General features: G+C 32.2%; 1 protein-coding gene across 1 annotated transcript in view; it reads right to left on the bottom strand.

Moving 5' to 3' along the window:
- LOC148954746 (mitochondrial uncoupling protein 4-like) overlaps positions 1-14,585 on the bottom strand; it is a 67,988-nt gene that overhangs the window by 35,179 nt on the left and 18,224 nt on the right. Inside the window, exon 4 of the mRNA XM_089086498.1 lies at positions 8,915-9,102. Within this exon, the coding sequence (XP_088942624.1) occupies positions 8,915-9,102 (188 nt within the window). The remainder of the gene's footprint in view (positions 1-8,914; positions 9,103-14,585) is intronic.

Below are 14,585 nucleotides of genomic sequence, written 5' to 3'. Positions count from 1 at the left end.
ATAAAGAAATTCAGAACAATCCATAGAAATCCCTACAGATCAAGTAGTGAGGTATACATGAGTTTGAACCATCATGGATCATAAGCACCAACGACCCTAACCACCAGGGACTTCAACCCTCCATAGTTCCCTATCCCCAAACTCAAAGGGCGCCCCCTCCCCTCCAACTTTTTGGCCCCCTCCCCCCCACCCCCATTTTTTTTTTGATTTTTTTTTCTTTTTTTTTGGCAATTGTCAGTTTTTCTGATAACAAGTATCATTCATTACGATCGTAGCTTTCAAATGTGAAACTTAAGTCCATTTTTTTATCGAAAAATAAAACTATTTCCGTAAAATCTGAGCTAATAAGGGTTTTTGACCGTAAACTCGTTTTTTTTGTAAGAAATTTATGGAAAATACAATTCTCTGATTTAAATGTGAAACTTAAGTCCATTTTTGGATCGAAAAAATAAATTATTTTCTATAAAATCTGAGCTAATAAGGGTTTTTGACCGTAAACTCTAGTTTTTTGTAAGAAAATTATGGAAAATACAATTCTCTGATTCAAATGTGAAACTTAGGTCCATTTTTGGATAAAAAATAAACTATTTCTTTAAAATCTGAGCTAATAAGGGTTTTTGACCATAAACTCTAGTTTCCTGTAAGAAAATTATCGAAAATACAATTCTCTCGTTCAAATGTGAAACTTAGGTCCATTTATGGATCGAAATATAAAACTATTTCCGTAAAATCTAAGCTAATAAGGGTTTTTGACCGTAAACTCTAGTTTTTTGTAAGAACAATATGGAAAATACAAGTTGCTGGCTCAAATGTAAAACTTAAGTCCCTTTTTAGATCGAAAAATAAACCAGTTCTCTAGAATCTGAGCTAAAAATGGGTTTCGGCAGTAAGCTCCAGTTTCCCACATGAGAATCATGGAAAATACGATTCTTTAGTTCAAATTTGAAATTTATGTCCATTCTCTGGTTCAAATGTGAAACCTAAGTCCATTTATGGATCGAAAAATAAAACTATTTCCGTAAAATCTAAGCTAATAAGGGTTTTTGACCGTAAACTCTAGTTTTTTTGTAAGAAAATTATGGAAAATACAATTCTCTGGTTCAAATGTGAAACTTAAGCAACATTTTAGATCAAAAAATAAACTATTTCTGTAGAATCTGAGCTAATAAGGGTTTTTGACCGTAGGCTCTAGTTTTTTGTAAGAAAATTATGGAAAATACAATTCTCTGGTTCAAATGTGACACTTAAGTCCTTTTTAGGATAGAAAAATAAAACTATTCTTCAAAATCTAAGCTAATAAGGGTTTTTGACCGTAAACTAGTTTTTTGTAAGAAAATTATGGAAAATACAATTCTCTGATTCAAATGTGAATCTTAAGTCCTTTTTAGGATCGAAAAAATAAATTATTTCTTTAAAATCTGAGCTAATTAGGGTTTTTGACCTTAAACTCTAGTTTTTTGTAAAAACAAATTATGGAAAATACAATTCTCTGGTTCAAATGTGAAACTTAAGTCCTTTTTAGGATCGAAAAATAAAACTATTTCTGTAAAATCTGAGTTAATAGGGATTTTTGACAGTAAACTCTAGTTTTTTGTAAGAAAATTATAGAAAATACAATTACCTAATTTAAATGTGAATCTCAAGTCCATTTTTGGATCGAAAAAATAAATCATTTCTTTAAAATCTGAGTCAATAAGTGTTTTTGACCGTAAACTCTAGTTTTTTGTAAGAAAATTATGGAAAAAGTTTTTTGTGTGTGTGTGTGTAAGTTTTTGTGTGCGTGTAAATTTTTGTGTGCGTTTGTAAGTTTTTGTGTGTGTGTGTAAGTTTTTGTGTGTGTGTGTGGAAGTTTTTAATGTTTGTGTAAGTTTTTGTGTGTGCGTAAGTTTTTTATGTGTGTGTAAGTTTCTGTGTGTGTAAGTTTTTGTGTGTGTAAGTTTTTTGTGTGTGTGTGTAAGTTTTTGAGTCTGTGTGTGTGTAAGTTTTTGTGTGTGTGTAAGTTTTTTGTGTGTGTGTGTAAGTTTGTGTGTAAATTTTTGTGTGTGTGTAAGTTTTTGTGTTTGTGTAATTTTGTGTGTGTGTGTAAGTTTTTGTGTTTGTGTAAGTTTTTGTGTGTGTGTAAGTTTTTATTTGTGTGTAATTTTGTGTGTGTGTGTATTTTTTTGTGTGTGTGTGTAAGATTTTGTGTGTGTGTGTGTGTAGTTTTTTTTTGTGTGTAAGTTTTTGAGTGTGTGTAAGTTTTTGTGTGTGTGTAAGTTTTTTTTGTGTGTGTAAGTATTTTTTTATGTGTGTAAGTTTTTGTGTGTGTGTGTAATTTTTTGTGTGTGTGTAAGTTTTTGTGTGTCTAAGTTTTTGTGTGTGTAAGTTTTTTTAGTGTGTGTGTGTAAGTTTTTGTGTGTGTGTAAGTTTTTTTATGTGTGTGTAAGTTTTTGTGTGTGTGTAAGTTTTTTTGTGTGTCTAAATTTTTTTGTGTGTTAGATTTTGTGTGTGTATGTAAGTTTTTGTTTGTGTGTTAGTTTTTGTGTGTGTGTATGTATTTTTGTGTGTTTGCAAGTTTTTGTGTGTGTGTAATTTTTTGTGTTTGTGCAAGTTTTTGTGTGTGTGTAAGTTAATGTTTGTGGGTAATTTTGTTTGTGTGTGTAAGTTTTTGTTTTTGTGTGTAATTTTTTTTGTGTGTGTGTGTAAGTTTGTGTGTGTGTGTAAGTTTGTGTGTGTTTTTGTGTCTGTGCCCATTTTGAAATTGGAAAATATTAAATGTGAATTTCTTATGTTTTAAGTTTGTTTCATGACATTCTAAGAGATGTAAAAAAAAGTTGAAAAAAAAGTTAAAAAAAAGCACTCTTTCTTGAATTCACCTCTTGGATACACAATACAGAAATTTAATTCAGTAAATTATGAAAAAAAAAATTAGACGGGGTTACGTGCGCGCACGTACCCCGTATAAATTTTTTATTTTCATAATTTCTTGAATTAAACTTCTGTATTGTGTATCCAAGAGGTGAATTCAAGAAAGAGTTTGCTTTTTTTTACTTTTTTTTAACTTTTTTTTACATCTCTTAGAATGTCATGAAACACACTTAAAACATAAGAAATTCACATTTAATATTTTCCAATTTCAAAATGGACATACACACAAAAACTTACACACACACACACACACAAAAACTTACACACACACACAAAAACTTACACACACACAAAAACTTACACACACACAAAAAACTTACACACACAAAAACTTACACACACAGAAACTTACACACACACACACACAAACTTGCACACACACACAAAAACTTACACACACAAAAACTAACACACACACACAAACTTACACACACACAGACAAAAACTTACACATACAAAAAAAATTAGACACAAACAAAAACTTACACACACACAAAAAAACTTACACACACAAAAAAAATTACACACACACAAAAACTTACACATACACACAAACACACACAAAAACTTACACACACAAAAAAACTTACACACACATAAAAAATTACACACACACACAAAAACTTACACACACACAAAAACTTACACACACACAAAAAAAACTTACACACACACAAAAACTTACACACAAAAAAAAACTTACACAAACACACACACAAAAACTTACACACACAAAAACTTAAACACACACAAAAACTTACACGCACACAAAAAAAATTACACACACACAAAAAACTAACACAAACACAAAAAAAACTTACACACACAAAACAAAACCTACACACACACACACACACACACACAAAATCTTACACACACACACATAAAAACTTACACACACAAAAAAAATTACAAACACACAGAAAAAACTTACACGCACACAAAAAAATTACACACACAAAAAAAACTTACACACACAAAAAAAACCATAAACACACACACACACACAAAATCTTACACACACCCATAAAAACTTACACACACACACAAAATTACACACACACAAAAACTAACACACACACAAAAACTTACACACAAAACAAAAAATTACACAAAAACACAAACTAACAGACAAAAAAAAACTTACACACACACAAAAATTTATACAAAAACTTACACACACACACACACAAACTTACACACACACACACAAAAACTTACACAGACACAAAAAAATTTACACACACATAAAAACTTACACACACATAAAAACTTACACACACACAAAAACTTACACACACAAAAAAAAACTTGCACACACACAAAAAAAAACTTTTTCTATAATTTTCTTACAAAGAAACTAGAGTTTACGGTCAAAAACTCTTATTACCTCAGATTTTAAAGAAATAATTTATTTTTTCGATCCAAAAATGGACAAGATTCACATTTGAATCACAGAATTGTATTTTCCATAATTTTCTTACAAAAAAAAACTAGAGTTTATGGTCAAAAACCCTCATTAACTCAGATTTTACAGATATAGTTTTATTTTTCGATCCAAAAAGGAACTAAAGTTTCACATTTGAACCAGAAAAGTGTATTTTCCATAATTGTCTTACAAAAAACTAGAGTTAACGGTCAAAAACCCTTATTAACTCAGATTCTACAGAAATAGTTTATTTTTCGATCTAAAAAGGGACTTAAGTTTCACATTTGAACCATAAAATTGTATTTTCCATAATTTTCTAACAAAAAACAAGAGTTTACGGTCAAAAACCCTTATTAACTTTGATTTTACGGAAATAGTTTTATTTTTCGATCCATAAATGGACTTAAAAAAAATTGAATTAGAACCATCAGTCCTCATTATTATGAGTATCCAAAACTGGACTTAAGTTTCACATTTGAACCAGAGAATGGACCTAAGTTTCACATTTGAACGAGAGAATTGTATTTTCCATAATTTTCTTACAGGAAACTAGAGTTTATGGTCAAAAACCCTTATTAGCTCAGATTCTACAGAAATAGTTTATTTTTCGATCTAAAAAGGGACTTAAGTTTCACATTGGAGCCAGAGAATTGTATTTTCCATAATTTTCTTACAAAAACTAGAGTTTACGGTCGAAAACCCTTATTAGCTTAGATTTTACGGAAATAGTTTTATTTTTCGATCCATAAATGGACTTAAAAAAAATTGAATTAGAACCATCAGTCCTCATTAATATGAGTATCCAAAACTGGACTTAAGTTTCACATTTGAACCAGAGAATGGACCTAAGTTGCACATTTGAACAAGAGAATTGTATTTTCCATAATTTTCTTACAGGAAACTAGAGTTTATGGTCAAAAACCCTTATTAGCTCAGATTTTAAAGAAATAATTTATTTTTTCGATCCAAAAATGGACTTAAGATTCACATTTGAATCAGAGAATTGTATTTTCCATAATTTTCTTACAAAAAACTAGATTTTACGGTAAAAAAAAACCTTATTAGCTCAGATTTTACAGAAATAGTTTATTTTTTTGATCCAAAAATGGACTTAAGTTTCACATTTGAACCAGAGAATTGTATTTTCCATAATTTTCTTACAAAAAACTAGTTTATGGTCAAAAACCCTTATTAGCTCAGATTTTAAAGAAATAATTTATTTTTTCGATCCAAAAATGGACTTATGTTTTAGATTTGAATCAGAGAATTGTATTTTCCATAATTTTCTTACAAAAAAAACTAGAGTTTACGGTCAAAAAACCCTTATTAGCTCAGATTTTACGGAAATAATTTTATTTTTCGATCCAAAAATGGACTTAAGTTTCAAATTTGAAAGCTACGATCGTAATTAATGATAATTGTTATAAGAAAAAATTTAATTTGCCAAAAAAAAATCAAAAAAAAATCAAAAAAAGAGGGGGAGGGGGCCAAAAAGTTGGAGGGGAGGGGGCTCCCTTCGAATTTAGGGATAGGGGACCTATGGAGGGTTGAAGTCCCTGGTGGTTAGGGTCGTTGGTGCTTATGATCCATGATGGTTCATACTCATGTATACCTCACTACTTGATCTGTAGGGATTTCTATGGATTGTTCTGAATTTCTTTATTAAAATTCTTTTCTTGCCGTCTACATCTCTCTTAGTATCAACTTTTTAGTACACTATAATGTTAAACTCTATTTTAAATTGACAACACTGTTGAAAAACACCACTTGTGTATTATACAGAACACATCGAAGAAGTTAAGCTATCCATTATTAAAATTCTTTTCTTGCCATCTACATCTCTCTTAGTATCAAATTTCTAGTATACTATAACGTTAGACTCTATTTTAAACTGACAACACTATTAAAACGCCACTTGTGTATTATACAGAACACATCGAAGAAGTAAAGCTATCCATTATTAAAATTCTGTTCTTGCCATCTACATCTCTCTTAGTATCAACTTTCTAGTATACTATAACGTTAGACCATATTTTAAACTGACAACACTGTTCAAACACCACTTGTGTATTATACAGAGCACATCGAAGAAGTAAAGCTATCCATTATTAAAATTCTTTTCTTGCCATCTACATCTCTCATAGTATCAAGTTTTTAGTATACTATAATGTTAAACTCTATTTTAAATTGATAACACTGTTCAAACGCCATTGAGGTTACCTTAACTGCTAATCACTTTAATCCTTTTTTCTCTATCGTCAAGTACATGCTCTGGAAAGGTACCAGGGAACATAAGGCAATTCAGGAACCAGAGGGGAATCCCCGCTCGTAATTGCTAATCACTTTAACCCTTTTTCTCCATCGTCAAGTACATGCTCTGGAAAGGTACCAAGGAACGTAATGCAATTCAGGAGCCAGCGGGGAATCCCCGCTCGTAAGTGCTATTCACTTTAACCCTTTTTCTCCATCGTCAAGTACATGCTTTGGAAAGGTACCAATGAACGTAAGGCAATTCAGGAGCCACAGGGGAATCCCCGCTCGTAATTGCTACTCACTTTACTACTTTTTCTCCATCGTCAAGTACATGCTCTGGAAAGGTCCCAAGGAACATAAGGCAATACAGTAACCAGAGGGGAACCCCCGCTCATAATTGCTAATCACTTTAACCCTTTTTCTCCATCGTCAAGTACATGCTCTGGAAAGGTACCAATGAAAGGCAAGCAAAACTCTCTCCCATCCCTCCAAAAATATTTTATTCAGAGATTTCTTGTTAAAAAATTATCCAATCACTAATTAGAATCAATCACACTCCTATTATTCAAACATTAATTAATATCGTTCATAGTGTCAAATTTGCGAATTCCTTATTCCTTTTTGCAAATGTCGATCAAACAATTCCGATTGTAAAAGCGTGTTTAATCACATTGCTTGGAAAGGTATCCATAAGTACATGCTCTGGAAAGGTGCCAAGGAACGTAATCTCCCCAAACACGTCAAACTGTTTCCATGTGCAATTGATATCAATAGCAATAACCAGTCTGGTAATCTGCCTAGGAAAGCTGCCAAGGAACATAAAGGACTAGAATTCCATAGATACACCCTACTGCCATGGCAAAAAAGAAAAAACAAATACTTGCACACAAAATTCTAAGTTTCCTTAGCACATGATAATTTCTCACGCTTGACCTTATAAAAAGAAAACTATCAAAAGGAAGAAAAAAAGGTGTTGTGTCTTCTCACAACATAAAAATGAAGAGGTAAATTACTCTACATTAAATAGAATTAAACTATAATAGATATTAAACATGAATAGAATAGAATTAATTATAATAGAATAGAAACAATAGAATAGAATTAAACATGATAGTAACACCCACAACGATAAAAACACATAGTACACGGCAATAACAATTAAATAACATAATAATTATAAAAACAAATATAATAGGACACATAATAGATATTAGATGTTTTAGAAATTTAATGCTCTAAAGCCAAAAGGGCGATAGACACAAAAAAAACGTACACATATACAACATTATTTTCAGCACTCACCCCCCCCCCCTTACAAAAATCTCTCTCTATGTGTCATTCGCAATTTTATATAATTTGTAATCTTTCTTATTGTCCTATATTTATTGAAACCAACCACTCATTTGTCACCACCGCATAACCAAAAAAAAAAAAACAATTCATTCCTTAAATCCTGTAATTCGGGACAAAGGGCCATGAAGTGAAGCAGATCCTCACCATTTTCTCCACAGATAGGACATGAGTAAGGACCGTCCATTACCCTTGCCCTCCCTAAATATTTCCTCCTTTCTTCAAGTGCTAGAAAATTACCCATCCCTGTTATATATCACTTTCTTTTTTCACCATTTAAACCCGCTTAAAAATAAATATAATATCCCCAGACATCCTTCCATTGCCGGTAAACGCCGGGGCACGCTGAGGCTGCGACTTCACACTGCCTTTTCTGAATTTCCAGATCTCCAAGCAGACCCTTTACTAATTTTGCTACATTTCTTACTTCCAGTCCTATCCCCTTCCCTTCATTCCGAACTCCTGATAACCCGTACATATTTAAAATTAATTTCACCTGGGAAGCCCGTGAACTTTTCCTTTTATCCCGCAACGAATCCAGATACGCTGCGTATACTAACCTATTATTCGGTAAACCAATCACCTTTTCCCAGTATCCTATCATTCAAATCCGTCTTTTTACCCTAAAAGAAAACAATCCTAAATCGACATTTAACACCCAACTATTAAATTTCCCGCTTAGCCCTAAAAATCCTCTGAAATGTCCTAAATATATTCTCTCTGTTTTCCCCCTTTTTCAAACCCACAAACTTCCCCACCATAACTCAATACTAGGTCAACTTTCGCCTCAAAAATTATCTTCTGTAACTTAATATCTGCCGGTCTTAGCAGCGTAAAGGAGGCTCTTGAGTAACACCCATGTTACATCCATGTTAAACATGGATGTTACTCAAGAGCCCCCTTTATGGCTGGATGGCCTCCAAAAAAATTGAATTATCTCTAAATTTAAGAACTAAGTTCTAAAACCATACTTACCACAAAGGAAAGCTTCCATCTGATTTTTTCTGAAGAATGTTATCTCTCATGTATTCATATGTGGCCATACGAATTCCAGAATATACCAAATGCCGATATATAGCTGGAGACAACCCCTTCCAGAGATTTGTAAACCCTTCTTCTCGAATAATACCAAGCATTGTGGCGAACATCCCACGGTAGGGGGTCTAAAAGGAAACACAAATAATTAAGGCAATTCATGGTCGATTAAATTAGTTTAAAAAAAAAATAGAGCATCATTTTTTCATGAGCTCAGAACTCACAGAGGGACAGAATTTATAATTTATTTATGAGAAGCAAAAATTACAACATCAGGGCAAGACCGTATCCAGGGGGCGATACCGGGTTCGACCCCCCCCCCACCTCCCAAAAAGTTGTTGTCCGACTCGTAAATAAACTAAAGTACTCCCATACTATATTGTAGTTACTCTTGTCGCTAAAATCAAATTACGCATCAATTACGTATCATGCTACATTTACTCCCATGCTACCTGAAAATTTATTCCCATACAATATTATAGTTATTCTTCTCAGTGAAATCAAATTACGCATCAATTATGCATCATGCTATATTTTCTCCCATGCAACATAAAAACTTACCCCCATGCTATATTGTAGGAACTCTTGTCTATGAAATCAAATTACACATCCTGTTACATTTACTCCCGTGCTACATGAAAATTTACTCCCATGCTATATTGAAGTTACTCTTGTCGATGAAATCAAATTAGGCACCAACTGCGCATCGTGTTACATTTATTCCCATGCTACATGAAAATTTACTCCCTTAATTTATTGTAGTTATTCTTGTCCGTAAAATTAAATTATGCATCAATTACGTATCATGCTACATTTACTCACATGCTATATGAAAATTTATTCCCATACAATATTGTAGTTACTCTTGTCGGTGAAATCAAATTACGCATCAATTATGAATCCTGCTACATTTACTCCCGATTTTACTCCCTTAATTTATTGTAGTTATTCTTGTCGATAAAATTAAATTATGCATCAATTACGTATCATGCTACATCTACTCACATGCTATATGAAAATTTATTCCCATACAATATTGTAGTTACTCTTGTCGGTGAAATCAAATTACGCATCAATTATGAATCCTGCTACATTTACTCCCGATTTTACTCCCTTAATTTATTGTAGTTATTCTTGTCGATAAAATTAAATTATGCATCAATTACGTATCATGCTACATCTACTCACATGCTACATGAAAATTTATTCCCATACAATATTGTAGTTACTCTTGTCGGTGAAATCAAATTAGGCACCAATTGCGCATCATGTTACATTTAATCCCATGCTACATGAAAATTTATTCCGATGCAATATTGTAGTTACTCTTGTGGGTGAAATGAAATTACGCATCAATTAAGCATCCTGCTACATTTACTCCCGATTTTACTCCCTAAATTTATTGTAGTTATTCTTGTCGATAAAATTAAATTATGCATCAATTACGTATCATGCTAAATCTACTCACATGCTACATGAAAATTTATTCCCATACAATATTGTAGTTACTCTTGTCGGTGAAATCAAATTAGGCAGGCTATATGTGCTACATTGCTACATTGCGCATCAAGTTACATTTAAACCCGATGCTACATGAAAATTTATTCCCATACAATATTGTAGTTACTCTTGTCGGTGAAATCAAATTACGCATCAATTATGAATCCTGCTACATTTACTCCCGATTTTACTCCCTTAATTTATTGCAGTTATTCTTGTCGATAAAATTAAATTATGCATCAATTACGTATCATGCTACATCTTATCACATGCTATATGAAAATTTATTCCCATACAATATTATAGTTATTCTTGTCGGTGAAATCAAATTACGCATCAATTATGAATCCTGCTACATTTACTCCCGATTTTACTCAATTAATTTATTGTAGTTATTCTTATCGATAAAATTAAACTATGCATCAATTACGTATCATGCTACATCTACTCACATGCTACATGAAAATTTATTCCCATACAATATTGTTAGTTACTCTTGTCGGTGAAATCAAATTAGGCACCAATTGCGCATCATGTTACACTTAATTGCATGTTACATGAAAATTTATTCCCATACAATATTGTAGTTACTCTTGTCGGTGAAATCAAATTACGCATCAATTATGCATCCTGCTACATTTACTCCCGATTTTACTCCCTTAATTTATTGTAGTTACTCTTGTCGGTGAAATCAAATTAGGCACGCTACATGTGCTACATTGCTACATTGCGCATCATGTTACATTTAAACCCATGCTACATGAAAATTTATTCCCATGCAATATTGTAGTTACTCTTGTCGGCGAAATCAAATTACGCATCAATTATGAATCCTGCTACATTTACTCCCGATTTTACTCCCTTAATTTATTGTAGTTATTCTTGTCGATAAAATTATGCATCAATTACGTATCATGCTACATCTTCTCACATGCTATATGAAAATTTATTCCCATACAATATTGTAGTTACTCTTGTCGGTGAAATCAAATTACGCATCAATTACGCATCCTGCTAATTTTACTCCCGATTTTACTCCCTTAATTTATTGTAGTTACTCTTGTCGATAAAATTAAATTATGCATTAATTACGTATCATGCTACATTTACTCCCATGCTACATGAAAATTTATTCCCATACAATATTGTAGTTACCCTTGTCAGAGAAATCAAATTACGCATCAATTATGCATCCTGCTACATTTACTCCCGATTTTACTCCCTTAATTTATTGTAGTTATTCTTGTCGATAAAATTAAATTATGCATCAATTACGTATCATGCTACATCTAATCACATGCTACATGAAAATTTATTCCCATACAATATTGTAGTTACTCTTGTCAGTGAAATCAAATTACGTATCAACTACACATCCTGCTACTTTTACTCCCTTAATTAATTGTAGTTATTCTTGTCGATAAAATTAAATTATGCATCAATTACGTATCATGCTACATCTACTCCCATGTTAGATGAAAATTTACGGGAAAATTTACTCCCTTAAGTTATTGTAGTTACTCTTGTCGGCGAAATCCAATTACGCATCAATTACGCATCCTGCTACATTTACTCCCAAGCTAAATGAAAATTTAAGGGAAAATTTACTCCCTTAATTTATTGTAGTTATTCTTGTCGATAAAATTAAATTATGCATCAATTACGTATCATGCTAAATCTACTCACATGCTACATGAAAATTTATTCCCATACAATATTGTAGTTACTCTTGTCGGTGAAATCAAATTACGCATCAATTACGCATCATGCTAATTTACTCGATTTTGCTCCTTACTTATTGCTACTATTCTGTCGACAAAATCAATTATGATTAATTACGTATCATGCTACATTTACCCATGCTACATGAAAATTTATTCCCATACAATATTGTAGTTACTCTTGTCGGTGAAATCAAATTACGCATCAATTATGAATCCTGCTACATTTACTCCCGATTTTACTCAATTAATTTATTGTAGTTATTCTTATCGATAAAATTAAACTATGCATCAATTACGTATCATGCTACATCTACTCACATGCTACATGAAAATTTATTCCCATACAATATTGTTAGTTACTCTTGTCGGTGAAATCAAATTAGGCACTCAATTGCGCATCATGTTACACTTAATCTCGCATGTTACATGAAGAAAATTTATTCCCATACAATATTGTAGTTACTCTTGTCGGTGAAATCAAATTACGCATCAATTATGCATCCTGCTACATTTACTCCCGATTTTACTCCCTTAATTTATTGTAGTTACTCTTGTCGGTGAAATCAAATTAGGCACGCTACATGTACGTATCATTGCTACATCTGCGCATCATGTTATATTTAATCCCATGCTACATGAAAATTTATTCCCATGCAATATTGTAGTTACTCTTGTCGGCGAAATCAAATTACGCATCAATTACGCATCCTGCTACATTTACTCCCATGCTACGGGAAAATTTACTCCCTTAATTTATTGTAGTTATTCTTGTCGATAAAATTAAATTATGCATCAATTACATATCATGCTACATCTACTCCCATGCTACATGAAAATTTATTCCCATACAATATTGTAGTTACTCTTGTCGGTGAAATCAAATTACGCATCAATTACGCATCCTGCTAATTTTACTCCCGATTTTACTCCCTTAATTTATTGTAGTTACTCTTGTCGGTGAAATCAAATTAGGCACGCTACATGTGCTACATTGCTACATTGCGCATCAAGTTACATTTAAACCCATGCTACATGAAAATTTATTCCCATACAATATTGTAGTTACTCTTGTCGGCGAAATCGAATTACGCATCAATTACGCATCATGCTATATTTTCACCCATGCAACATGAAAATTTACGGGAAAATTTACTCCCTTAAATTATTGTAGTTACTCTTGTCGGCGAAATCAAATTACGCATCATTACGCATCATGCTACATTTACTCCCATTCAAGATGAAAATTTACTCCCATGGTATATTGTAGTTACTCTTGTCGATAAAATCAAATTACGCATCAATTACGCATAATGCTACATTTACTCCCATGCAACATGAAAATTTACGGGAAAATTTACTCCCTTAAATTATTGTAGTTATTATTGTCGATGAAATCAAATTACGCATCAATTACGCATCATGCTACATTTACTCCCATTCTACATGAAAATTTACTCCCATGGTATATTGTAGTTACTCTTGTCGATGAAATAAAATTACGCATCAATTACGCATAAGGCTACATTTACTCCCATGCTACATGAAAATTTACTCCCATGGTATATTGTAGTTACTCATGTCGATAAAATCAAATTACGCATCAATTACGCATAATGCTACATTTACTCCCAAGCAACATGAAAATTTACGGGAAAATTTACTCCCTTAAATTATTGTAGTTATTCTTGTCGATGAAATCAATTTACGCATCAATTACGCATCATGCTCCATTTACTCCCATGGTACATGAAAATTTACTCCCATGGTATATTGTAGTTACCCTTGTCAATAAAATCAAATTACGCATCATGCTACATTTACTCCCATGCTACATGAAAATTTACGGGAAAATTTACTCCCTTAAATTATTGTAGTTATTCTTGTCGATGAAATCAAATTACGCATCAAGCTACATTTACTCCCATGCTACATGAAAATTTACTCCAATGGTATATTGTGGTTACTCTTATCGATAAAATCAAATTACGCATCAACTACGCATAATGCTACATCTACTCCCATGCTACATGAAAATTTATACCCATACAATATTGTAGTTACTCTTGTCGGTGAAATCAAATTACGCATCATTACGTATCATGCAATATTTTCACCCAAGCAACATGAAAATTTACGGGAAAATTTACTCCCTTAAATTATTGTAGTTACTATTGTCGGTGAAATCAAATTACGCATCAATTACGCATCATGCTACATTTACTCCCAAGCTACATGAAAATTTACTCCCATGGTATATTGTAGTTACTCTTGTCGATAAAATCAAATTACGCATCAATTACGCATAATGCTACATTTACTCCCATACTACATGAAAATTTTATTCCATACAATATTGTAGTTACTCTTGTCAGTGAAATCAAATTAAG

The sequence above is a fragment of the Artemia sp. Qi Xiang Cuo genome, chromosome 3 (genome assembly GCF_049724085.1).
Source record: "Artemia sp. Qi Xiang Cuo chromosome 3, ASM4972408v1, whole genome shotgun sequence".
Classification (NCBI taxonomy): domain Eukaryota; kingdom Metazoa; phylum Arthropoda; class Branchiopoda; order Anostraca; family Artemiidae; genus Artemia; species Artemia sp. Qi Xiang Cuo.
The sequence above is the reverse complement of the archived record's forward strand: the minus strand, read 5'-3'. Positions and strand labels throughout refer to the sequence as shown.